This window comes from Cebus imitator, unplaced genomic scaffold, assembly GCF_001604975.1.
Source record: "Cebus imitator isolate Cc_AM_T3 unplaced genomic scaffold, Cebus_imitator-1.0 Scaffold81, whole genome shotgun sequence".
NCBI lineage: Eukaryota > Metazoa > Chordata > Mammalia > Primates > Cebidae > Cebus > Cebus imitator.
This window is the reverse complement of record NW_016107396.1, coordinates 6,688,637-6,712,590: the sequence shown is the minus strand read 5'-3', so window position 1 is coordinate 6,712,590 and position 23,954 is coordinate 6,688,637. Positions and strand designations below refer to the sequence as shown.

General features: G+C 39.0%; 1 protein-coding gene and 1 long non-coding RNA gene across 4 annotated transcripts; one reads left to right on the top strand and one right to left on the bottom strand.

Annotated features, from left to right (window-relative positions):
- The first annotated feature begins 348 nt into the window (after nucleotides 1-348).
- HEY2 (hes related family bHLH transcription factor with YRPW motif 2) lies at nucleotides 349-12,378 on the top strand. 2 transcript variants are annotated; one of them, XM_017533342.2, is made up of 5 exons: nucleotides 349-646; nucleotides 2,548-2,626; nucleotides 2,754-2,837; nucleotides 5,200-5,281; nucleotides 10,225-12,378. In XM_017533342.2, exons 1-5 carry the CDS (start codon nucleotides 564-566, stop codon nucleotides 10,908-10,910), a joined length of 1,014 nt encoding a protein of 337 aa, XP_017388831.1. In that variant the 5' UTR covers nucleotides 349-563; the 3' UTR covers nucleotides 10,911-12,378. The 2 variants fall into 2 exon arrangements, with proteins under 2 accessions (XP_017388831.1, XP_017388833.1); XM_017533344.2 differs by lacking the exon at nucleotides 349-646 and adding an exon at nucleotides 662-804.
- LOC108307849 lies at nucleotides 5,276-10,394 on the bottom strand. 2 transcript variants are annotated; one of them, XR_001826708.2, is made up of 3 exons: nucleotides 10,305-10,394; nucleotides 6,429-7,192; nucleotides 5,276-5,583 (listed from the first exon to the last, which is right to left on the bottom strand). It is a non-coding gene; the product is annotated as an uncharacterized LOC108307849 (long non-coding RNA). The 2 variants fall into 2 exon arrangements; XR_005201097.1 differs by having other exon boundaries at nucleotides 5,308-7,192.
- Nucleotides 12,379-23,954: the final 11,576 nt, after the last annotated feature.

The window sequence follows — 23,954 nt, the reverse complement described above, 5'->3', positions numbered from 1 at the left end:
TCAGGACTGAAACTTCGCCCGCGACACCGCGGGGCGCGGAGGAGGGCTGCAACCCGAGGTCCAGGGCCCGCCCCTCACCGGCCCGCCCCCGCAGCGCCCGCGTTGGCGCCCGCGCGCTCCCCCGGCAGGCGTTAGCAAGACCGCGCTCACGCTCTCCCCGGCCGCTGCCCGCCAGCGCACAGCGCCGGGGTCCCAGGTCCGCGGCCGAGTTCCCACGCCTCGGCCAGAGCCTCCCCGCGGGCCTGTGCGAGCGCAGCCCCGCCCCGTGGCCCAGCCAATCGCGGGCCACGCCGACCAGTGAGGAGGCGGTGCCGGGCGGACCGTCGGGACTGGAGCGCGGGGGCGGGCGAGGTGGCCCCACCCGCGCAGGGGGCGTGGCCGGCGCCGGCTCTTGCAGCAGAGCAGAGTAGCGGCGTGGGAAAGAGCTGCTAGGAGCCGACCCCACCGCCGCCGGAGCCGCGCCTGCCCAGGCCCGGGGAGGGAGGAGGCGGGCGCGAGGGTGCTGCGCCCTGCTCGTCGATTGAGCTTCCGGCCGGGCTGCGCCCCGCGCGGTCTTCGCCGGCATGAAGCGCCCCTGCGACGAGACGACCTCTGAGAGCGACATGGACGAGACCATCGACGTGGGGAGCGAGAACAATTACTCCGGGTGAGCGCGGGCTCGGCAGGAGCGGCCACAGAGCTCGGGGGCGTCGGGAAGTTTGGTGCACGCGGGGCCCCCTGGAAATCCCGAGGCTACTCTCAGCAGCACCTGGGCGGAGAAGGAAAGTTTTGCCCGAGAAAGTTTGAGTAGTGGGCGCCCAGAGCGTGAGTTGGGATGGGGCAAGGGATGTGGATTTTCACCGTAGGGGCGGAGTGGCCTGGATGGGAGACGCCACTGAAAGGCAGGGCGCCGGAGTTGGCGAGGGAGGGTCCTGGCTGTCAGAGTTGGACGCGCGAACGGCAACGTCCGGGCGACAGGCGGTGGCCCAGCCGCTGAAACCGCATTTGGGTGCACTTTCAAAATAGATCAGGAGAAAATAAAAACAATTTGATTTTTAATTTTTAGAGATACCGAAATCACGACCTGATTTTTGGAGGAATTAGAGCAACCTGTGATTTCAAGGCTAAGTGGGTTGAGCTTTGCAGGTTGACCGTGTGTGATTTGGCCAACCCAAGAGTGAGTGACAGATGTTAAGGATCGGAAAGGGCATCATCATTTCTTTGACTGTTTGTTCTCAAGTCTGGAAGAGATCGGTGTCGTAATCACAGAAGACAGACCTCCACTTTCCTGTGACAGAGGGAGATTACCGAGGCATTTTAGAGCCAAGGCGGGTCAAATGATAATTACTTCTAATTGGCATCCCCAGAAGCACCTTAATTATTTATCTGCAGCTGTCACTCAAAGAAGGAAATTCTTCCTACCTTTGGAAAACTGGTTTTCTTTCATATTGTTATTCCAATACATACAAAGCAAAGCCTGAAATCTGTAAGAGCAAAGATATTTGCATGAGACCAACGGTTCAAGTATCTAATTATTAAAGTGTTCTTGCGCCATCTTTAAAAATGAGGTCTGAAAAACAGAAGCTATCACAGGAAAGGTGAAACCCATGAAGAAGGGGTGAAAATGTGGGGGACAGGTAATTCAGAAATAAGACCCAGAAAGGAGAAGGTGAGGTAATAGCAACCTGGTGCGTGCAGCGTTTCTAGAATGAAAGAGAACAAATAACAGGAACCTGGGGAATTTGAGAACACAAAGAAGTGTAGTATCCATGAATTATGAAGAGAAACAGATAAAAACTAGAAAGGACTATAAAAATTATGTGACCAAATAATACTCTGATTGAACTTTCAATATAAAAATACCTTTTCATTAGTAAATCCAAGGTAAATTGCAGCTTCTAGAGATTTAAGCTAAGCCTGAACGCTGAGACACACCAACAGTTTCATTTTTAAAGTAAAACATTCACCTAGTAGTAAAATGAGTTTTAATTTTCCTATCAGTGGCATATTTAGGGTATATTTTTGGAAGATTAGCATGCAAAACACCTTTTGTCCATTTTTTCCTGTTGCGACATATGACCAACTGAAGTTTTGAAACTTCTATTTATTTTAAAGTCTGCACCTAGAGACAAGAGTTTGATGTGTGACAACTGCACATCTGTTTGATAGCAGTGCTTAACATAACCTTGATTTGAAAAAGTATCATTACTTTGTTCAGTGTGCCTGACAGGAGGGAGAAGGGAAGCTATTTGAGGAAATTAGCTGACTGTAAAATATATATGAGTGGAACTAAGAAGTGCTAATATCTAACTTCTCACCCTAACTGCCCATAATTATTTCACTGGGAGACTCAAATAAAAATTCTGGGACATTTTGGCCAATGGGTTAGCATCTGGATTACCCATTTTTTAAAAAGCAAAAGTGTTAAGAGAGAAGCAGAACTAAGAATAAAATAAGGCAGATTTGAACTATGGAATCATTCTGAATATTTAATGGGCACCACCAAGTACCCAGAAGAAACTATTGTTATGTTAATGCAGCACCTGACATACTCTTCTTATTTCATAGACAAAGTACTAGCTCTGTGATTAGATTGAATTCTCCAACAACAGCATCTCAGATTATGGCAAGAAAGAAAAGGAGAGGGGTATGTGATTTTTCCTCCTTTTTATTTCATGTAACTCATACTAGTGTTTAACAGTTATATTTTTCCATTTGAGTAATTTTATCATGTGTGAATTCATAAACTTTTGTTATTTGCTTCTTTTGGATAGATTATAGAGAAAAGGCGTCGGGATCGAATAAATAACAGTTTATCTGAGTTGAGAAGACTTGTGCCAACTGCTTTTGAAAAACAAGTAAGCTAGCCCCTCCACGAACTCCCCCAAGCCCTCTCCAAAAAAGCTCAAACAATTTGATTCGCTCATCTGGGAATGTGGGTTCTTGTTAAAGCTCGTTAAAATAATGGTGTATGTGCCCTGATCTGGCACAGAGCAGCTATTTCAATAAAATGCTTTGTTGTGGCAAAACTATTAAAAACATAATCCATCATGAACTTGAAAAACATTTCCATTCTTTAGCTTATTTTCCCCTTAAGGGTAACAGTGTTCATGCTTTCTCTGTTCCTTCTATGAATACCAGTAGTGGTTTTATTTAAAACTGTGCTGTTCTTCAAAAAAAAATAATGAAACATCTTTTTTTTCTCAAAATGTTTCTAAAAAGCAATCTTTTTAATTATAAAATAATCAGAGCCCAAGAAGTAATATCTCTAGCTCTATTTCCTAAATAATAATACAAAATGTATTTATCAAGCTATTTGTTTTCATTTTTAATCCCTTGGTTGGTAGAACGCTGTTTGATTTGGGGCATCTTTCTAGAAGTTTAGTAAAAACGGAATTAGTCATAAATGCCCCTTTTCATAGTTCAAGTATTCCTTTACCAAAAAAAAAGAAAGGAAAAGATTTTGCACACTTAGAAAAGTAGAAAGCCAAATGTTTAAATCTTCTTTTGTGGTTTTAGAAAAGTCATGGCTCTCCCCCTGCCACAATGGCTAATGACAGATTTCTAAGAGCGTCTTTCAAAGGACATGGCAGCATGACCTTGTTGAAAATACTTTCAATTTAATTCCAGTAGGGTATAAGACAGCAGTTGTTTGTTTATTCCATTTTGTTTGTTTACTTCATGAATCTGCAAACATTATAAAACAAGCCCTACAAAGTCCTTGGAAATTATCCAGAAACTGCAGTTTCAATTATTACTGACTTTACTGAATCTACTTGGGACCATTGTCATGGAAAAGTTAAACACTGACAAAGTACAAAACATAATATGCTACTGGTTATACATTTTTTAAGACAAAAAAAGACACCCAATCTATATGCAGAGACTGTCTTTGATCAACTAAAAATAATGTGGAAATTGTAGTTTCGATATAGTGGCATTTTCAGTGCCAATCCGCTTCAAGTGAAAATGCCAGTAATCAATGATGTTATTAAAATTTGGAGTACTGAAAGGTCTGCAGAATGAGGAGAAGTCTGTTTGGTATTTTTCTTTTCTTGGTTTGTTAGATTTTTTTTTTCTTAAATATTGACTTAAACCTTAAAAGCAAACCTCAGTTGTTTGGCACTTAGTTACCATAAACACAAGCGCTCCCATTTGCAGAACCTGGCTACCAACCCTAGTGTGTTGGCCCTGTCACAATATGATTAGAGGAGTGTTCTTTAGAGCAGTTAAATAACTCTGGCACTCTCACTGTATGTGGTGCTGATAATTTTCACAGAACAAGTAAAGCACAGGGACCTGAAATAAACCTTAGTATCCTTAAAAAGAAAAAAAAATGAGAACATATTGGTATAATTATTTAGCTCTTCCAGGAAATAAGAAGCCACCCACAGCCCCCCTCCCCAGACAGTTTGAAATGGCACATTTCTATTTCAATTGGTTACCAGAGGTTTCCTTATTTTGAAAAGCAGCGACATAAAAATATATTTGCAAGACAATTTTATTAAGAACTATTTTAAAAAGTTCAAAAATCCTTAAGCATTTAACATGCTTCCTAGGTAAACAGTAAATTATTGCTTCTTGTTTGTGAGCTTAGAAATTCACAGTGACACCTGCTGGTAATTATTGGAGAAAAACCTTAAAAATCTTCCCCTTTTAAAATTTTTGGATCTGCTGGAAATGCAGATCCAATTATATTGTTCTAATGTGAATTCCTTATTTCAGAATTTAGTAGGCCTGTGAGAAGGCTTATTAGAATTTTCTATTTTTAAAAAGTTCAACAATAAATCGCTAAAATCCTATCTCCTTATCTTCTTGAGTTGTTATTCAACTCCTCTAGACTTTGGCTTTATAGAAGACTATCCATGCCCCGTAATAAAACATATTATTATTAACCAAGATACAGATTGAATGCAAAGTTTGAGATTTTTGCAATTGAAATAGTTTTGCTGTGGTGATCTTAGGAGAATAATTATTCTTATGATTTTTAAAAGTCATTCTACTTTCTTTTAGTCTCTAAAAGTTAAAATAGCAAATACCTGTCATTAGGTATGACATTAATTAGTGCTTTCATATAAAGTTTGGAAAGAATTCAAAATTTTCTGTGAAAAAATAAAACTTAGAATTGTTTAGTGAGAAGCCATAATGCTAAATTCAGTGTATAATGTTTCAAATTAGTATATTAGTATAATTAATATATGATAATATTTATTTATGAAGGGATCTGCAAAGTTAGAAAAAGCTGAAATATTGCAAATGACAGTGGATCATTTGAAGATGCTTCAGGCAACAGGGGGTAAAGGTAAGTAGATGACTTCATTTTTTTTCGCCTTTTTTACCTTTCTCTTTTCATGTTATTCCCCTAATATTGTAAGGAAGTCATAGTTGAACAGTTCTTTAACAAGCTGGGATAGGCGGCCCCAGATTAAAGCCGTGGAAATCAATGCTAATGGCAGGATTGAACTCGTGGGAAAGAACTTCTGGAACAAAAGAAGCACTTGACCCTGGGCTTGTGTTTGCTTTCATAATACTGTGGGAGTAAAGCTTCATTCAGAGCAGCCTGGTCCGAGATTTGTTTAGGACTTAAGAAGCGCATGCTGGAATCTGTACAGAAAGAAAAAAACACACAAACACAAACATCCAAACATAAACAGGAGGTTAGATGCAATTCTATCCTCCCCCTTCTTTCTTCCTACTGCTTGTTCTTCTTCTACATTAAGTGAAAGCTAAGACTGAAAATAATTCAGCTATTCCAAAGGAAATGACTCTAGAGTTCTTTTCATTATTGCCTTTAGATTTTGGTTGGTCTTGAATTGAAACCAAACAGAATAGTTGAAGTGCAGGTAGGAAGTCTCTGTACTAGAAGCCATTAATGGAGCAGAGTCATTCCTGGGGAAAGCAAACAGGAGCAGGCACTCCAGGTCCAGGGCCCTGGAGAGGTGCCCTCCGTACTAGATAGTGACTTAGGGAGAAATTGTCAAGGTGGTGAGAGACGATCTCTCATCTCGTGCTAAAAATAGCTTTGAGATCCTAGTTCACTCAGATTTCATTATCCGACTTTCACATCACAACTGAGACTTGATTTTGCCCCTCTGAATCTTTTTCATCCTTCGAAGAATCCTTTGATATTCACCTTAGCTAAGGGTGTTATTCAGTATATTTAACAACTGAATAAGGAGAAGGTGTCACACGGATTTAAGGGCTGCAACTAAATCCTGCAGGCCTCCCTGTGCTCAGCATTAACCTTTTACTACATAGTATATGGGTCCTAGATCAGGGCAGAGGCAGGGCATTGGAGGGAAGTAACTGTTTACCAGTATTTAACTCCTATACAGCCATACCGTTGAGGATCCCTAGGACATCAGCCCTGATCTTAACCATCTTTTACCTGTGTCTAGCAGGGAGGGAGGGTAACCATTGTATAGAGAAGCCCCAATGGGTTGAGTTACCCCAGATTGTACCTTCTCAAGGAACCATCCTGAGTGAGGTACAGTGGCCTGAGATACAGTGGCCTGAGATGCAAACGTTCTTACATAATGGACAAGATAATTTGATTAAATCACCAAAGCCAATGATCCCATCTAGGTTGACTGTTGCTGTGCCTTTGACCTAAGATAAAAGTAGTCTGCTGTACTTTGAGGGCTACACTAGCAGAATAAGCGCCAAAGCCCCCTGCAGCCCCATGATCCTGTCTCTACAACTGTTACCTCAGGATGTTAAGAGACTGACTGAATTAGTCATGCTGCAAGAAAATTTGTTTGATTGCTTTATTTCCCTTATGATTGTTAGCCACAAGTCTAAGTTTTCTTATCAGGGTTTCAAATATTTGGCAGGAGCAGTACTTGTAAAAAGTAATATTGTTCTTAGGCTTTATTATAAAAACTAAGTTCCATCTTGGTTGCTATTCTTGGCTACCTGGACAGTCCTAAAATTTGTCCCAGAATAGTTTGTGAACAGACATTTCCAAGTAGGCGCCATACACGCTGCCAGACTGTCAGGTCACTGAAGATGTCATTGCACTGGAGAATGGCCTTCAAGAAGGGAGCTGGTGGTTTGGGCTAGCACTGGAAAAGACTTCCAGCTGCCTCATAGTACAGTGGTGAAGGGCGTCGCATCTGTAGCTGGATTGCGTGATTTCAAATCCTGGTTCTGCCATTGATTAGCTCTGTGACTTTGGGTAAATTACTGACCCCTGGAGCTCCAGTTTTATCATCTGTAAAAAGAGGACAGTTATATTATCTATACTATAACTCATAAGCCTGTTGCAAGTTAATTCACTTAACGCCCAGAGGATAGTGCTGGCACAGAGGAAGTGGTATGAACATGTATGTTACTGTTGGCCCAAGATCCATTCACAAAAGACAGCTACTTATTTCCCTCTGAAGTTCACAATAGCATAGGAATTACATAATTTATATTCATTAAGATACAACAGAAAGCTCAGCCATATACAACAACATAGCAGGCAAACCACAAATTTCAATTACTTCATGACCAGTAAAGAAAATTCTTAGAAGCTCTTGGGGCTCCAATTCTGGTAGGTCATTCTTAACAGTCTGTCTTGGTATGACAATAGTATCTAGAGAGGATTTAGTAGAATAACCTAAGCTTCGAAATCCCTCTGGATTTCTGGACACTATCTATTCTATTCATTACCCCCATCTTTCTTTCATGGGAGTCAGAAGTCTGCAAAGCCCTAGAGAGAACCCTGAGGACCAAAATGTGAAATCTTACTTGAATACTTCTTCTTCAGGGATAACGTTTCATCCTAATTCAAGGGGCTGTGTTTGCTAACTATGTCAGAGTCCTGGGATGATAACTATTTTTGCTGCTGATCTTCCATATTTCATGGTATTCTCTTGGTAATCAGCTTTGTACTGTTGTTGTTTCTGTTTTAATACTGTGTATATTTGCCACAAGTATCTTTTGGGGACTTCCAAATTGTTGGAATTTTAGCTTTAGGATTTTGAATATATGTGACTACTATTTCCAAAGCTCTTTGATTACAGATTAAGATAGTCTAGTTTTTAATAGGTGATGATTAAACAGGTAATACTTTGATCAGCAAAAATATAAACAGATAATGTAGTAAATGCTTTAGATAAAAATAACTGCTGGGTGTGGTGGCTCATGCCTGTAATCCCAGCCCTTTGGGAAGCCAAGACAGCAGGATTGCTTGAGTTCAGGAGTTCTAGACCAGTCTGAGCAACATAGCGAGATCTTGTCTCTACTAAAAATCAAATTAGCAGGCATGGTAGTGCATGCCTGTAGTCCCAGCTACTCAGGAGGCTGAGGCAGGAAGATAACGTGAGCCTGGGAGATGGAGCCTGCAGTGAGCTGTGATTGGGCCACTGCACTCCAGCCTGGGTGACAGAGTGAGACTCTGTCTCAAATAAGTTAGGGCTGGGTGCAGTGGCTCATGCCTGTAATCTCAGCACTTGGGAGGCCAAGGCAGGCGGATCATGAGGTCAGGAGCTCGAGACCAGCCTGACCAACATGCTGAAACCCTGTGTCTACTAAAAATACAAAAATTAGACAGTTGTGTTGGCATGTGCCTGCAGTCCCAGCTACTCAGGAGGCTGAGGCAGGAGAATCGCTTGAACCTGGGAGGCAGAGGTTGCAGCGATCAAGCCACTGCATTCTAGCCTGGGCAACAGAGTGAGACTCTGTCTAAATAAATAAGTTAATAAATAACCTTGTGATATTTCTTATGTAGGTACACATCCGAAAAATGAATAGACTAAACTTTTGATTTGAAAATTGCTTTTTTACAAGTGGTAAATGAAATGAAAAATCTGTTTGTACATACTAGAGATTACTCATTCAAAGTAGGTAATATTTCCCTAAATATCTGATTATTATTGTACCCTAAATTAGACATTATTGTTTCCTTTTTTTTTTTTTTTTGAGACAGAGTCTCACTCTGTTGCCTAGGCTGGAGTGCAATGGCATGCTCTTGGCTCACCGCAACCTCCGCCTCCCGGATTCAAGTGATTCTTCTGCCTCAGTCTCCCTAGTAGCTGGGATAGTACATGGTGCATGGCACCGCAACCTCCGCCTCCTGGATTCAAGTGATTCTCCTGCCTCAGTCTCCGTAGTAGCTGGGATGGTGCATGGTGCATGGCACCATGCCCAGCTAATTTTTGTATTTTTAGTAGAGACAGGGTTTCACCATATTGGTCCGGCTGGTCTCGAACTCTTGACCTCGTGATCGGCCTGCCTTGGCCTCCCAAAGTGCTGGGATTACAGGCTTGAGCCACCACGCCCGCCAACATTATTTTCTATTCTAATGTATTATCTTTGGGCAGAGACTCAGATAAATGTGACCAAGCTCTAGCCATTTTTAGGGTAGTAACTATAGGTATAAGAGTACATGCATATACACTGACAAAATTAATATACATTCTTTTGTTGGGCGTATACCAGAAAAATGTAAGGACATATATTTGAACTTCAGAAAAACTAAGAGTTAACCTATAGTGTTTTCATACCAGGAACTTAGCCTTATATGACTGACAGAAAAATAAGATCTTCAAATAAGAAACCAATTAAAAAAAAAAACAAACTCATTTTGTTTTCATTAAATTTTTTATACAAAGTTATGACAAGATGTTTTCACTTTGTTGATAAAAAACATTGTGAGTCAAGGAGCATTTATGAATTTATTGCGATTCTAGCACATTTTGAAAGTCCTCAAGCTGCTAAGATGCACTTGCATCTCTGTTAAAATGCCAAGAGAGTAAAGATGTTTCAGATAAGCCCTTTAATCTCCAACTCATGTGAGAGAGACAGAGAGACTGGAACTCTATAATTCCACAAAAACGTTTCCTGGGGAATTTCACTATCCCACAATACAAAAGGGGAGACCCCATTTCTTTCTCTGGAAGTGTTTCAAACGTGGATGTTCTTATTTTTTTTCCCCACTGTGATATTTAGCTGCAAGAACAACTGTAGTATATTGCATTGCCCGAGTTGTCACACATGTGAGTGGCAAAGTATACTTTCTTAACTTCTGCAAAAAATTAAAACCATAAATAGCTGGCAATATTTTCAGAAAGGATTATCGTTCCACTTCAGTCTTCTGAAGGACAGAGTGGAACATCATGGGGTAGTTATTCTTAACTGTACCATTTTCTCATCTCTCTCTCTCTCTCTCTCTCTCTCTCTCTCTCTCTCTCTCTCTCTCTCTCGTCTCTATCTCTCAATCTCTCTCCTGCCCCCCACTTTGCTCAAACCCACTTTTAGGCTACTTTGACGCACACGCTCTTGCCATGGACTTCATGAGCATCGGATTCCGAGAGTGCCTAACAGAAGTGGCACGGTACCTGAGCTCCGTGGAAGGCCTGGACTCCTCGGATCCCCTGCGGGTGCGGCTTGTGTCTCATCTCAGCACTTGCGCCTCCCAGCGGGAGGCGGCGGCCATGACATCCTCCATGGCCCACCACCATCACCCCCTCCACCCGCATCACTGGGCCGCCACCTTCCACCACCTGCCCACAGCCCTGCTCCAGCCCAACGGTCTCCACGCCTCGGAGTCCACCCCTTGTCGCCTCTCCACAACTTCAGAAGTGCCTCCTGCCCACGGCTCTGCTCTCCTCACGGCCACGTTTGCCCACGCGGATTCAGCCCTCCGAATGCCATCCACGGGCAGCGTCGCCCCCTGCGTGCCACCTCTCTCCACGTCTCTCTTGTCCCTCTCGGCCACCGTCCACGCCGCAGCCGCAGCAGCCACTGCGGCTGCGCACAGCTTTCCTCTGTCCTTTGCGGGAGCATTCCCCATGCTTCCCCCAAACGCAGCAGCAGCAGTAGCTGCGGCCACAGCCATCAGCCCACCCTTGTCAGTATCAGCCACGTCCAGTCCTCAGCAGACCAGCAGTGGAACAAACAGTAAACCTTACCGACCCTGGGGGACAGAAGTTGGAGCTTTTTAAATTTTTCTTGAACTTCTTGCAATAGTAATAATGTCCTCCATTTCAGAGTCAGCCTAAAACCTCTGCACCCTGAAGGTAGCCATACAGATGCCGACAGATCCACAAAGGAACAATAAAGCTGTTTGAGACACAAACCTCACGAGTGGAAATGTGGTATTCTCTTTTTGTCTCTCTCCCCTTTTTGTTTGGTTTAAGGCAGCTCGGTAACTGACATCAGCAACTTTTGAAAACTTCATACTTGTTACTATTAGAAGTTTCCTGGAAAATATATGGACCGTACCTTCCAGCAGTGCATCAGTATGTCTGAACTGGGGAAGAAAAATGCCCTGACTCAATTCTCTTGAGACTAGATGGGAAATACATAGGGAGGAGAGCGAGAGAGTCGTGTTTCGTAAGTGCCTGAGCTTAGGAAGTTTTCTTCTGGATATAAAACATTGCACAAGGAAAGACGAGTGTGGAGTTAGGTTAAGAAAGCAAAGGGACAGAAGTCTTACAATATGCTGCAGACATTTGAATACCATGCCAGAGAAGAGTATTCTGCTGAAACTAACAGGTTTTATTGGTCAAAATGATTGCTGAATGTAATTTTCAAGTTGAAAGACATAGTTTTATCTTAGTTTGCCTTCTTTGTACAGACATGCCAAGAGGTGATATTTAGCAGTGCATTTGGTATAAGCAATTATTCCATCAGTTCTCAGATTAACAAGCATTTCTGCTCTGCCTGCAAGCCCGCAGGCACTTTTATTTTTTGGATGGCTCAAAATATGGTGCTGCTTTATATAAACCTGACTTTATATAGTGCACCTAAGAGCAGTTGCCTACCATGTGCCCACCAGAAGCTACTTAATTCATGCCAACTTGAAAACTCTCCAGTTTGTGTGAGTTTGGATTAATTTATTCAGTTTCATTTGGACTATTTTTATATATTTATCCTCTTCATTTTCTCCTAATAATATAACATCTACTCTTGTCACCCTTTGGGAGAAGTTACATTTCTGGAGGTGATGAAGCAAGGAAGGAGCACTGGGAAAAGAAAAGCTACAGTTTTTAAAGCTCTTTGTCAAGATAGTGATTGCATTTGATCCCAAAGCAAGATGAATGTATGCAATGGGATGTACATAAGTTATTTTTGTCCATGCCTAAACTAGTGCTATGTAATGGTGTTGTGTTTTTGTTTTTTTTTTTTTTTTTTTTTGTTTAATGACAAAATAATCTCTTAATACGTTGAAATCAAGCACGTGAGAGTTTATGTTTAAAAGATAAGAGACACAGCATGTATTATGCAGTTCATTTCTCTGCTGTGTGGAGAAAGCAATAAACATGAGAATGTTAAACATTATGCAAAATTATACTTTTAAATATTTGTTTTAAAATTACTGTACCTAGTCTTTTTTGCATTACTTTGTAACTTTTTTCTATGCAAGAGTCTTTACATATCACTAATTAAATGAAGTCCTTTTTGACTGTTTTTTATGTGGTTGAGTTGCTTTGCAGAAATGTAGCTTTCCACTTTTTATGTGGAAAGTCGACATGAATCTCGAGAGGTCTTTATTTACTAACAATTCAAGCTATGGCTTTTCTTTATGTATTTCAAAATCATTTGACTTATGTAATTCACAGCTTGCCTGAAAATAACATTTATCTGAGCTTGTAAACTAAACATAGGCAGGTAAGATATTTGGAGGCAAAAACTAATCAGTTTCCTCTGCCTTTTAGTCTTCACTACAGTTCTTGGAAAAGTGCAAATTCAAGACTTCCAAATAGTGTACCAAATGTAGGATAATAAGCCTGAACATGTCATACATGTTGTAATTCAAAAACATGTGTACAGAGTTTTAAAAACATCACATACATACATGATAGGCATATACATCCTAATGATAAATCCCCTGTGCTTTGATGACAGTTTCTTTTGTTGCTGTGGAAATTTTATGGATATTCCCTCCACTTCAGTGAGGCCTAAAATAAACTATTAGAGTGCTCCTGAAGCTATTGGGCCAAACAACATGAAAAGAATGAAAGTGATTTTAATTCTGCCTATCAATTTGTACAAAGGAAAAAGGAGGTTTTTACATTATTCTGGTCTTGAAAAATCAAGCACATAGTTTAATTTCTGTCTGTAAGTGGGTAATGAAAAGGTGGAAGGGGGGCAAAAGCAAATCACTTTTTTTCTGTTGTCTATAAGCCCTGTGGTTCATATATCTTCAATTGGCTCTAATAGAATAAGATAGCAAAAAATAAAATTGATTTAATTGTCTTAGGTGGTTCCTTTATAATCATGATTTGTGGACAACAGCCATATAATTTTTAAAATTTAAAACCTTTACATATGCCTATTGTAATGTCAGCATTCAGATAACTTTTCATTCTTTTTGAAATGTAGACTTTTAGAGATCAGGAATTTTAAATTTATTTGAATTAAATGTTTTAAGATAAATTCCTTTCCTTTCTGCTTCCTTCCCTTTCTTTTCCTTTTTGTGTATATATGTATTATTATTTTTATTTTTTCTTTTTTTTCTTTATTCTTTTTTTTTTTGAGACAGGGTCTCACTCTGTCACCCAGGCTGAAATAGGGTGATATGATCATGGCTTACTGCAGCCTTGACCTCCCAGGGGCAGGTGATCCTCCCACCTCAGCTTCCCAAGTAGCTGGGACCACAGGCGTGCACCACCATGCTCAGCAAATTTTTGTGTTTTTTGTAGAGTCAGGGTCCTACCATGTGACCTCTTGCCCTCAATTCATTCACCTGTTTCAGCCTCCCAAGGTGCTAGGATTATAGGCATGAGCCATCATGCCCAGCCAGTTTATTATTTTTCAATTCTGCTAACTAAAATATTTGCAAACCAACTTGCCACATGGTTAATAAGAAGGTGTTCCTAAAGATAATCATTGTCAGTAATTCAGTGATTTCAAGTTAATTATGATGGGTATTTCATGTGATCGACTTCTAGCATCATATCTCACTGTCGATATTAACTTGACCATTGGAGGTTGCCATCTCCCATGCAAGTGTTTTGTGAAGGTGGTATTCCACCTTTAGGTGTGGTAATTTTCATGTTTGCTACCAAAATAGAAAAGGGTTTATACCCTTTAAAATTATTTTAGGGAAAAAATATTTTCAGGGTTTGAATTATTAATGGTTGCTTTTATTTGTGTAAAAGTTTATGTCAAAATTAACTCAAAGGATAAAAGGAAAAAGGCGACCCTTAGAAATCTGTGTTTTCTCAACTGTTTAAAGCTGTGTGTATGGCTAATTAGAACAGGGTTTTTTAAATTTCAGATCAGTGAGCCAGAAGGTATTTTTTAAAATAACTGCTGTGTGCCCAGCATTGTGCTGTATATGTTGAGTTTGCATGGTGTGTAGTAGCATGTCAAAGTACAATCCTATAGACTGAAAGTGATAGGTATGGCTGCCACCCTAGCTATTCACAGGGGTTCTCAAAAGAAGGAGGTGCACTGAGAGTCACAAAAGGAGATTCTGGGAGCTATGGGGAGGAGCTTTTGCTTTTCTTCAGAAATTTTACTATCATAAATATGATCTTTCATTTTTCAAGAAATATGAGGGAACTTTAAGGTGATGTTGAAACATTAAAAATTCCGAATATTATTTTTTTGGAGGAGGGACAGTCTCACTCTGTCACCCAGGCTGGAGTGCAGTGGTGCGATCATGGCTCACTGCAGCCTCAACCTCCTGGGCTCAGGTGATCCCCCCACCTCAGCCCCCAAGCAGTTGGGGGAAAATTCGAATATTAATCAGAGAGATGGCTCTCCTATGCACCTGTGCATATGTATTATCAAATATAATGAAGCCTTTCAGACTATCCTTCTTATATATTCAAATTGTTCTTTTTGCCAATCCTCAAGTTATCAAAAAGCCAGACTAATCACCTTAGGTAACATCATCAGAAAGCAATATGATTTTAGAATTTCATTCAAGATGAGATTTGGGTGGGAAAAAATAGAATTCCATATTTCCATGAGTCTAAGTCTCCATTAGTTGCAAGATACACTATTGGTTGAAATCAGTTTCTAAAGAAAAAGAACCACTACAACATAACTTTATACATTGACCATAAAACTGCCTAATTACTAGAATGTAAAAAAAAAAAAAAAAATTTAATGCACCTTGGATTTTAGGCAATACAATAATACAGCATTGTACTCAAATGCAGTTTTAGAAATTCATGGCTGGAGTTGTACATAGATTAAAATGTGGCTGTTTTAACTTACTTTTAAAATATCTCATTAGGATAGAGTCCTAGTCTAATCAGAGAATCTAGGTTGGCTTTGTAAGCCTAATGATCTAAAGATAGACGTATTTTTTAAACTTTTCATTACCCAATGGGACTACCTCTAGTTGTTCTGCTGCATTTTACTGAAGAATGGAGTTTGACTTCCCCTTATAATTCTTTTAAGATCTAAGCACTGACTGAGGCTGTGAATATTTCAGTAACTACAACAAAGCATTGCAGCAAACATGACATCATAAACTGTGACTATAGCTCATATTATTTGGAAGGCTAAGTCTTTGAACTTAGATGGGAGATCTTTAGAAGAAGAAAAGCCTCTAAGCTTACATAGACAATCTTGGGTGAGGGGCCAAAGGCAGATGGGAAATGGTTCTCTAGGCACCAGGTGGTACTTTTTCCCAAGGCTCCCTTACTTCTAACTTCAAAGGAAAGGAAGTGGTCAGGGAATATCTGCTCTAACTGTTGGAATCAGTACCCATTGCAAGGTGCAGGTCTGAAAAAGAAAATCAGTTATGACACAAGCTGCTAATACAGGTCAGTTGTTCGCTATACTAAGCCGCATGCTAAGTGTTTGAAATCTGTTTCTTCATTTAAGCGTCATAATAGTTTATTTACTTACATATTAGAAATTGGGTAATAAAGCTTAATTGTCCAAGGCCATTCCTAGCAGGTAGAGCTTTAACTTAACCTAGACCTGTCTACTTAATTCATACTTCTGATCTCTAGGCTGTGGCTTTTGACATCACTTTTTTTTGGTCTCAGAATTATTCCGACTTCCCCAGGATTTCAGCCTGCCTGGGATCACTTTGGACTAAGGATGAGAGTACATCTAGCTATAGTATTGTTATAAACCCACCTCCAGCTCACTCTTTTAATATATGAAAGGATGAAAAAAGGAATAACTCCAGTTTATGATGTAACATAAAAGGGAAATTATCTTGGCAGTTCTCTAGTTTCAACTTTCAATCAAGTTACACCTATCTTTTCTTCATCCACAAACTTACCCTCTAAAGGCTACCACAGAAAATTCTATAATCTCACTCAAAGTAGTTGACAAAGGTGTGGCAAAATGGTGAAGTATTAAGGTGCTAAGCAAATTGAATCTGAAAAAAAAAAATCATTTCCAATCTTCCATTGAATCTAAAAGATAAGAAATTGTTGTTGTTGTTGTTTAGGGAGAATGCTGGATTATTCTGAATGTTTATACACCATAGGTCCATATGCCATAAAATAAAATTTTTCATTTGACCTATGAAGACCTGTCCAATAACCCATTCACTTTAAAAATTCTTGTAATCAGAAAGGGCCTTTTAACTAACCTAACTCTTTGGCCTATAGTTAAAGAACGTTTTTGATAGTTAGTATGTGCATAATTTTTCAAAAATCTTATGCCCAGAGAAATTTTTATATGCCTCTAAGTTCTTAGCCTTCTATAAACTAAATATTTGGTTTTCTTGACCTCTGTTGCCATTCTGTCAGTGTGTGGAAATGAAGAGATTCATGCATATGAAGTGTGATATGCCTGTAATAGAATGTATTTATTATAAGCTTTATTTAAGGGATAGAAAGAGGTTGAAAAACCTTGGCATTTAACTCTAAAGTTTCTTGTAACAAGTTTGCATTGTAAGTCTTGTGTTTTCATTACTGTGAAAACAAAGTCACATTTTCTCATTGCGGAAGAAAAAGTATTTTGCAAAGAATGGCTATTATTCATAGTGTTTTACTTGTGTAAGTGTAGTGATAAATTATAACTCTGAACACAAGTGAATATCTTAGTTGAGTTAACCACTCCTTTCCTGATTATAAGCTGTCAAGCTGAATAGGATTTACCTTCCTGGGTCTTTCAGCATTTCTTTTTTAACCTTTTTCCTTAATTGCAGAGAACCTGAAGACTTTTTTTTTTCACCAAAGCAAGATGACCAGAGCTTTGCATAGTTCTGTTTGGGTAGAGATTCCCCTAAGCCAGCAATGACTGGCCTCTTTCCCTGTCCTAATCAGTCCGTCCCAGCACAGCTGCATGAAGTTGGCTTCTCTGGGGCTCTAGCAAGATGATGGTGTTTGCAGTCGTGAGGGCAAAATACAGAGGCACACAGACCATATTTTACTCTCATGATAGCACATTTCTATCACAGGCGCAAGCAATACAAGCATCCACTGTTAGATTTATTTTATTGTTTTGACAGCTTTCTGACAATGGAAAGATAAACATAAAATAGTACAAATGGTTGGGCATGGTAACATCATGAAAACCCATGTGCAAGCTGGGCATACGTGTGCCTGTAGTTCCAAGAACTTGGGGGGCTGAGGCAGGAAGCTCATTTGAGCCAGGGGTTCGAGGCTGCAGTGAGCTATGATTGTGCCACTGTGCTCCAGCCTGGGTGACAGAGGGAGATCCCATCTCAAAAACAAAAACCAAAAAGACATGTGCAAGCTGGTGACCATCTGATAAGGGAGATGAGAGTATGGCCAAGGTCAGTGGACAAGCCTTGCCTATAGTGATACATATCTTTTACTGATACTTGTAAGCAAGTTTGAGATGCCATTGAGCCCATCTGAAAGGTATTCACGAGTCCATTATTGTTGAATCATTAAACAGATTTAAAGCATATGTGTTGCATCAAGAGAACAAGCTTAAAACACCAAGTGCCTCCTGACCAAGACGATCATGGGAATGAGTCTCAGCACTCAGCCCATGAATTATCTGGCCACACTGACCATTTCTCATACAAGAGATACTTTTTTGATGTGATCCTCAAACCCCAAGGATTCCCAAGAGTGGGAGCCACAGACAAAACAACACAGGAACAATAATCCAGTATAAATGCATTTAGCCACTTCTCCAAACACCAAGATCCAGCCGACAAGACAACCTCTTTGCTCTCAGGAGCTTGGACAAAAGAAGAAACAAAGTTTACAAATTGTTTGTTCTTAGGATATGACACAGTGAGAGAAGTGGTTATGTTAAATGTATAATTTAAGAGTTAAAATTCTGTAAGCATATCCTGTATTGATACAGCAAAGACATTAACAGGAAAGTTGTTTGCTTAATAATACAGCAACTTCAAAGCCGTATCTAGGAAAATGCATGTTTAATTACTTAAATCAAGTTGATAAGCAATTTTGTTTAAGATGTGGGAGCTTCTTAAAATTATTGATGCTTATTCATCAGGCCACTTATAAGCAACTTGAAATCCATATTTATAACTCTAGCGAATTTATCACTATTCAATATTTATAAGTGATTTTAAAATACCTCAACTCTTCAAAAAGTGTAAGTATAAAGACTAAAGGAGCATGTTCTGAAGTCAGATAGACCTGGTTGCATCTTGAGATATAATGGCTATGTGACTTTGGGCAAATTACTGAACTTTGGACAAGTTACTAAGCTTTGTTTTTATCATTAGTAAAATAGTTTTGTTTTGTTTTGAGACAAGGTATTGTTCTGTCACCCAGGCTGGAATGCAGTGGCACCATCACAGCTCACTGCAGTCCTGACCTCCCAGGCTCCAGCAATCATCCCACCTTTGCCTCCCTAGCAGCTGGGACTATAGGTATGGGGCACAATGCCTGGCTAATTATTTTTTTTAAGATGGGGGTTTGCTATGTTTCCCAGGCTGGTCTTGAACTCCTGGGTTCAAGTGATCTCTGCCTCCCAAACTGCTAGGATTACAGGCATAAGCTACCATACCCAGCTACAAAATAGAATTTTAGGATAGTAAACATAGTATACTATCAAGAAATGGTAGTGCAGCTTATTCAAATTTAATTTATTAAAGATATTTTCAAATCCACATTGTCTCATTTTGCCTTTTTTTTTTTTTTCTTGAGACAGAGTCTTGTTTTGTAGCCTAGGTGGGAGTGCAATGGTGCAATCTCAGCTCACTGCAACCTCTACCTCCTGCTTCAAGCAATTCTCCTGCCCTAACCTCCCAAGTAGCAAGGATTACAGATTATCCTTGCCCAGCTAACTTTTTGTATCTTTAGTAGAGACAGGGTTTTGCCATGTTGTCCAGTTTGGTCTTGAACTCCTGATCTCAGGTGATCCGCCTGCCTCGGCCTCCCAAAGTGCCAGGATTAAAGGTGTGAGCCACCGCACCCAGCCTCATTTGGTCATATACACAACTTCTGCTTTCCCACTTATACACGTTCATTCAAATACATACCAAGATAGCCCCTCAATATCCATTCTGTTTATATTAAATTAATAACATGTACATATTGATTTTTATAAATATATTCACAGATTTGCATAATTTCAGAGTTAGAAGAACATAAACTAGACTGTGATTCATTTTTCAGATGAAAAAAATGGAGTCACAGCCAAGTTAGATCATCTTTCCCACAGTGACATGATCCAAGTCTCCTAATTTCCAATACATGATTCTTTCTGAGACAAAGTGACAATAAGGCAAACATTTTCTTTTATATCTTTTCTAAGTGCCAGGGGGTTTTATTTTGTTGTGGGTGAGGTAGATAGGTTTGTTTGTTAAGATAGCACACTCTATGTTTCCTGTCTTCAAAAGCTACGGTTTTTAGTCTGATTCAAAATAAATGCAATGGAGTCATGTTTCTTTAAAAGAAAAAGCTTGAATCTAATGAGCATGGCTGAGATTGAAATTGTATTACTGTTTTCAAGTGATGTCCCTTCACTATCAAAAAGCTAATCGCCCAAAGGTGAACAGAGTTGTGCCACTAAGACTCAGCGCAGAATCTTTCATATATACAGTACTCACAAAACTACTGAACCACCCACGACTGGGCATGGGTGGTTCATCCTAATGCTCTTAGTGTGAAGACAAAATCCTTCACCTCACTACACAGCAGTGCAAGAGCCGTCCCCTCCCTACTTCCTAGGCCTTGTTCACCTCTCTCTGATGCCTCTGCCTTGCCATCCAGCCTTCCTAGCTTCTTTCAGCCTCTGGTATTCTTGCTCCCTCCTGCTACAAGGCCGTGCACGTGTTCCTTCTACATGAATATTCCTTTCTTTCCTTTTTACCTAGGTAACTCATCTTCATCTTTCAGATCTCAACAAATGGATCACTCCTCTGACATCTCCATCTGGTTCAAAACCTCACTGTAGAACTATATGAACCACCTATTTCTCCTTTCTTCCTCATAGGCTTTGTCAGTCACAATTTAAATTTATGATTGCATGATTACTGTCTATCTTCACCACCACACTCAAAGCAAATGAAAGTGACTATGTTTCTGCTCATCATTGAGTCTCCAGGACCTCTTTGCCTTGCATCTATCTGATACAGAAAAGAGGCTCAACAAATATTTTTGGACATTGGTTAAATCAATGAATACATGAATGCATGACAAAATGAGGAATGAATGAATGAATGTCATATGCTGAACCAGACTACATGCCGCATTGAATTTATTTGAATGGCTTTCCCCAGTCTTTAATCTGATAGCACAGTGTATATACAAGTAAAATAAAACACAATTGATGAGACAAGAAGAAAAAAACTAAAGGAAAAAAACCCTCAACATTTCAAAAGTGGGATTACTTGATTAAAGAATCAGAATGAGAAACATGAGACCAGGATGCCACCTTGTGGTTTATTTTAACATTTACCATTTTTGACTCCCTTTGAGAACAACTTTAGAAAGTTCAACCTGGAAATTTTCTACTTCAGAAAAAAGCACCTTTATAAACTATGGAAATAGAGGGGAGTAGAATTTTGCTCAACTACATATCGCTTACATGCCATAATCTGAAAGAGTTAGCACAAACGTTACCTATCATTTCTTTATATTTTCCATTTTAATTCAGTATTGAATTAATAGAATAGCATAACATATATACATATACATATATATGTATAAATAATCAAATGAGAATCGATATTTTTGTACCAACCACCAAGCTTAGCATTTAGCACTGCTAGTACTTTGAAAGCCCCTTGTGTACTTTTTCTTTTCTCCATCTTCTCCATTCCCCATTCCCCACTATTTTGCTTTTATTTATAGTTTACAATCTATATGTCTATCAATGAACAATATTTTTAATTTATCATTTTAAAACTTCATATAATATGGGATTATACTGTATCTGACTTGCTTATTAAGTGAAATATTATTTTCCTGGAATTCATCATGTTGATAAGAGGAGATGCAATCCATTTTTTTTTTAATACGACTCTGTAGTATTTCATTGTATGACTACACCATGGTATATTTAGCCACTCTAATCTTGATAGACAGTCAACTTGCTTCTAGTTGGGGTCTATTATGAATGGTGCTGCTGTGAACGTTCTTGTACACATCTGGTGCACACATGCGGGAATTTCCCAGAGGTTGAGTTGCCAAGTATGGGAATCTCCAACTTTAGATAATATCAAATGTTTTCCAATTTATCTTATTATGCCAATTTACACTCCCACCATTAGTGCATAAGACTTTCCATTGTTCTACATTATTGGCAGCCGTTGCTATTGCCAGATTTTTCCATTTTGCCTCTTTGATGGGTATAAACAGTATCTCTTTTGTTTTAGTTTGCATTTCCCTGATCACGAAAGAGGTTGATTCTGTTTTCAAAGATTTGTTGGTCACCCTTGTTTCTTCTGAAAAGTTCCAGTTTCAGTCTTTTGCATCATTCTTTCATTTATTCATGAAAGAGTCATTTGAATTGCTGCTATACACCAAGTACTATCATGGCCTGGAGGATACAAAAATGAATACGACATAGACCCTGCCCTCTGCTGTGGAGCTCTTGGCTTGTCTATCATTTTGTTGCCTTCAGCAATCAATTGAAGACTAAAAAACAGAAAAAATTTTTGACACCAATTATATGATTACCACTTTAACACAAAGTAAATTATGAACTCTAGTCTCAGGGAATTTACAAAAGCACAACTTACACAAAACAATAGCAAATTATATAAAATACTATATATACTACAGAAATTCAGAGGCTATAATAAGCAGAAGAAAAGCTAATTGATCAAGTAGATCCATAGTTTAAATTTAAATTTGTTTCTTTTTAACTAATTGAAAAATATTTTTCTATAGCCTACTCATTAAAGTAAGAAGGTAAAAAAATTAAGGAACCATTTTTAGGTCAATAAAATAATAACATGGAGATGTGGCAAAAATTATTTTTAAATAGATAAAAATTGTACTAAAGAATAAACCACTGTTACATATAAACATGCCTATCCATAAGGGCAAGTACATTTGTGGTTGTCATTAAACTTATTAATAAAAATTTCCCACTTCTTTCTATAGAATCTGATAACTCCTAATAAGCAGCTACTAGGTTAGCTTTCACCAAACTTGGTAATGCACAGAATTCAATTATACATTTTAAAAAGAACCTGCAATATCATATAATTCTTCTTTGCTTCTATGTAACACTCCCCATAAACCACCCTATTTGTAATGATGTCTCTAAAGAAGACTCTCCATAGTGACACCAGACAATTTCTTGTAATAGGAGGAGTATTAAAGAATACAAGATTCAGGCCAAGCACATCTAGATTGGAATTCTGATTCTGCCACATACTTGTGTGACTTAGATAGGTTTACAAAAACTTTCTGAATCTATGTTTTCTAAGCCATGCAACACAAGAATAATTATTGTTAAGATTGACTTGATTGGTGTGGACAAAGGACCCAATTCAGCGTTCAGTATCTAAAATAATTCAGTAAAAGTCAGACATTATTCACAATAACTCAGTTAAACACTATTTTCACTTGCTCTTCTCTCAGCAGAAATGTGGAGCTGTCATTCATATAAGAATAGCATTATGACGGGCTCAGCCTGCACATAATTGTTTTCAAGTGAAGTCCTAGAAGTCTACTTCCAATTTGGGTCTATTATGAAGGGTGCCGCTGTGAACCAGGACTTCTTTGCCCTGCATCTATCTGATACAGAAACGAGCCTCAACAAATGTTTTTGGACATTGGTTAAATGAATGAATACATGAACGCATGACTGGCAGAATGAGGAATGAATGAATGAATGAATCTCATATGCTGAACCAACATATTTGCTCCATTGAATTTATTTGAATGGCTTTCCCCAGTCTTTAATCTGATAACTAGTCTTTAGTTGACAATTTATTTTGTTCATTCAATACTAATCATATGTCCAGCACTGTACTGGATGCTGGTAAAGGTCCTTCCTTTCCTCCTTCCCCACTCCTGGTTACTTTCAGGCAGCCTTACAAATTTCAGTGTGCCTCAGCCCAAATCACCATTCATTGTAGAAGTCCAATTCTAGAAGAATGACAATTTTTAATTTAAAACAAAATAATTGGACAAGTCCAGAGAAAATATTTTTTATATACTGCAAATAACCTTTGCTTTCTTTTGTGCATGTTAAATAATTCTTTTTCCTTTGCCTTTGAAGCACCTATTCACATGTGGAATATTTCTGCAATTAATCCTTCAGCACTTTTCCCTTCTTCACAAGTACAGAATTGAGCACAATATTCTGGCTCTACAAAGCAGCAACTTTGAGCTATGTGTAGGTGATGCAATTGATTGCTGTGTCTAAATAACAATATCACTTTGAAATAATTTCATTCTTTGACTAAAAATAACAATAAGTAAAACACAAGGAAGATATTAATTAAACCTGAAAAAAAACTCCATTAAAGATTCACCAAACAAATGACATATGCTGGATTCTATTAGTGACTATGCAGCAATCTCCAGACCGTATTTGCTTTTGTCTTTATTGACCTGACTTTTCCTGACTCTAATCCCTCAGACTTTCCTCCTATGTCCTCCTCCAGCCAAAGTCAAGCCTGCAAACCTTGTCCCATGTTTTTTTTTTTT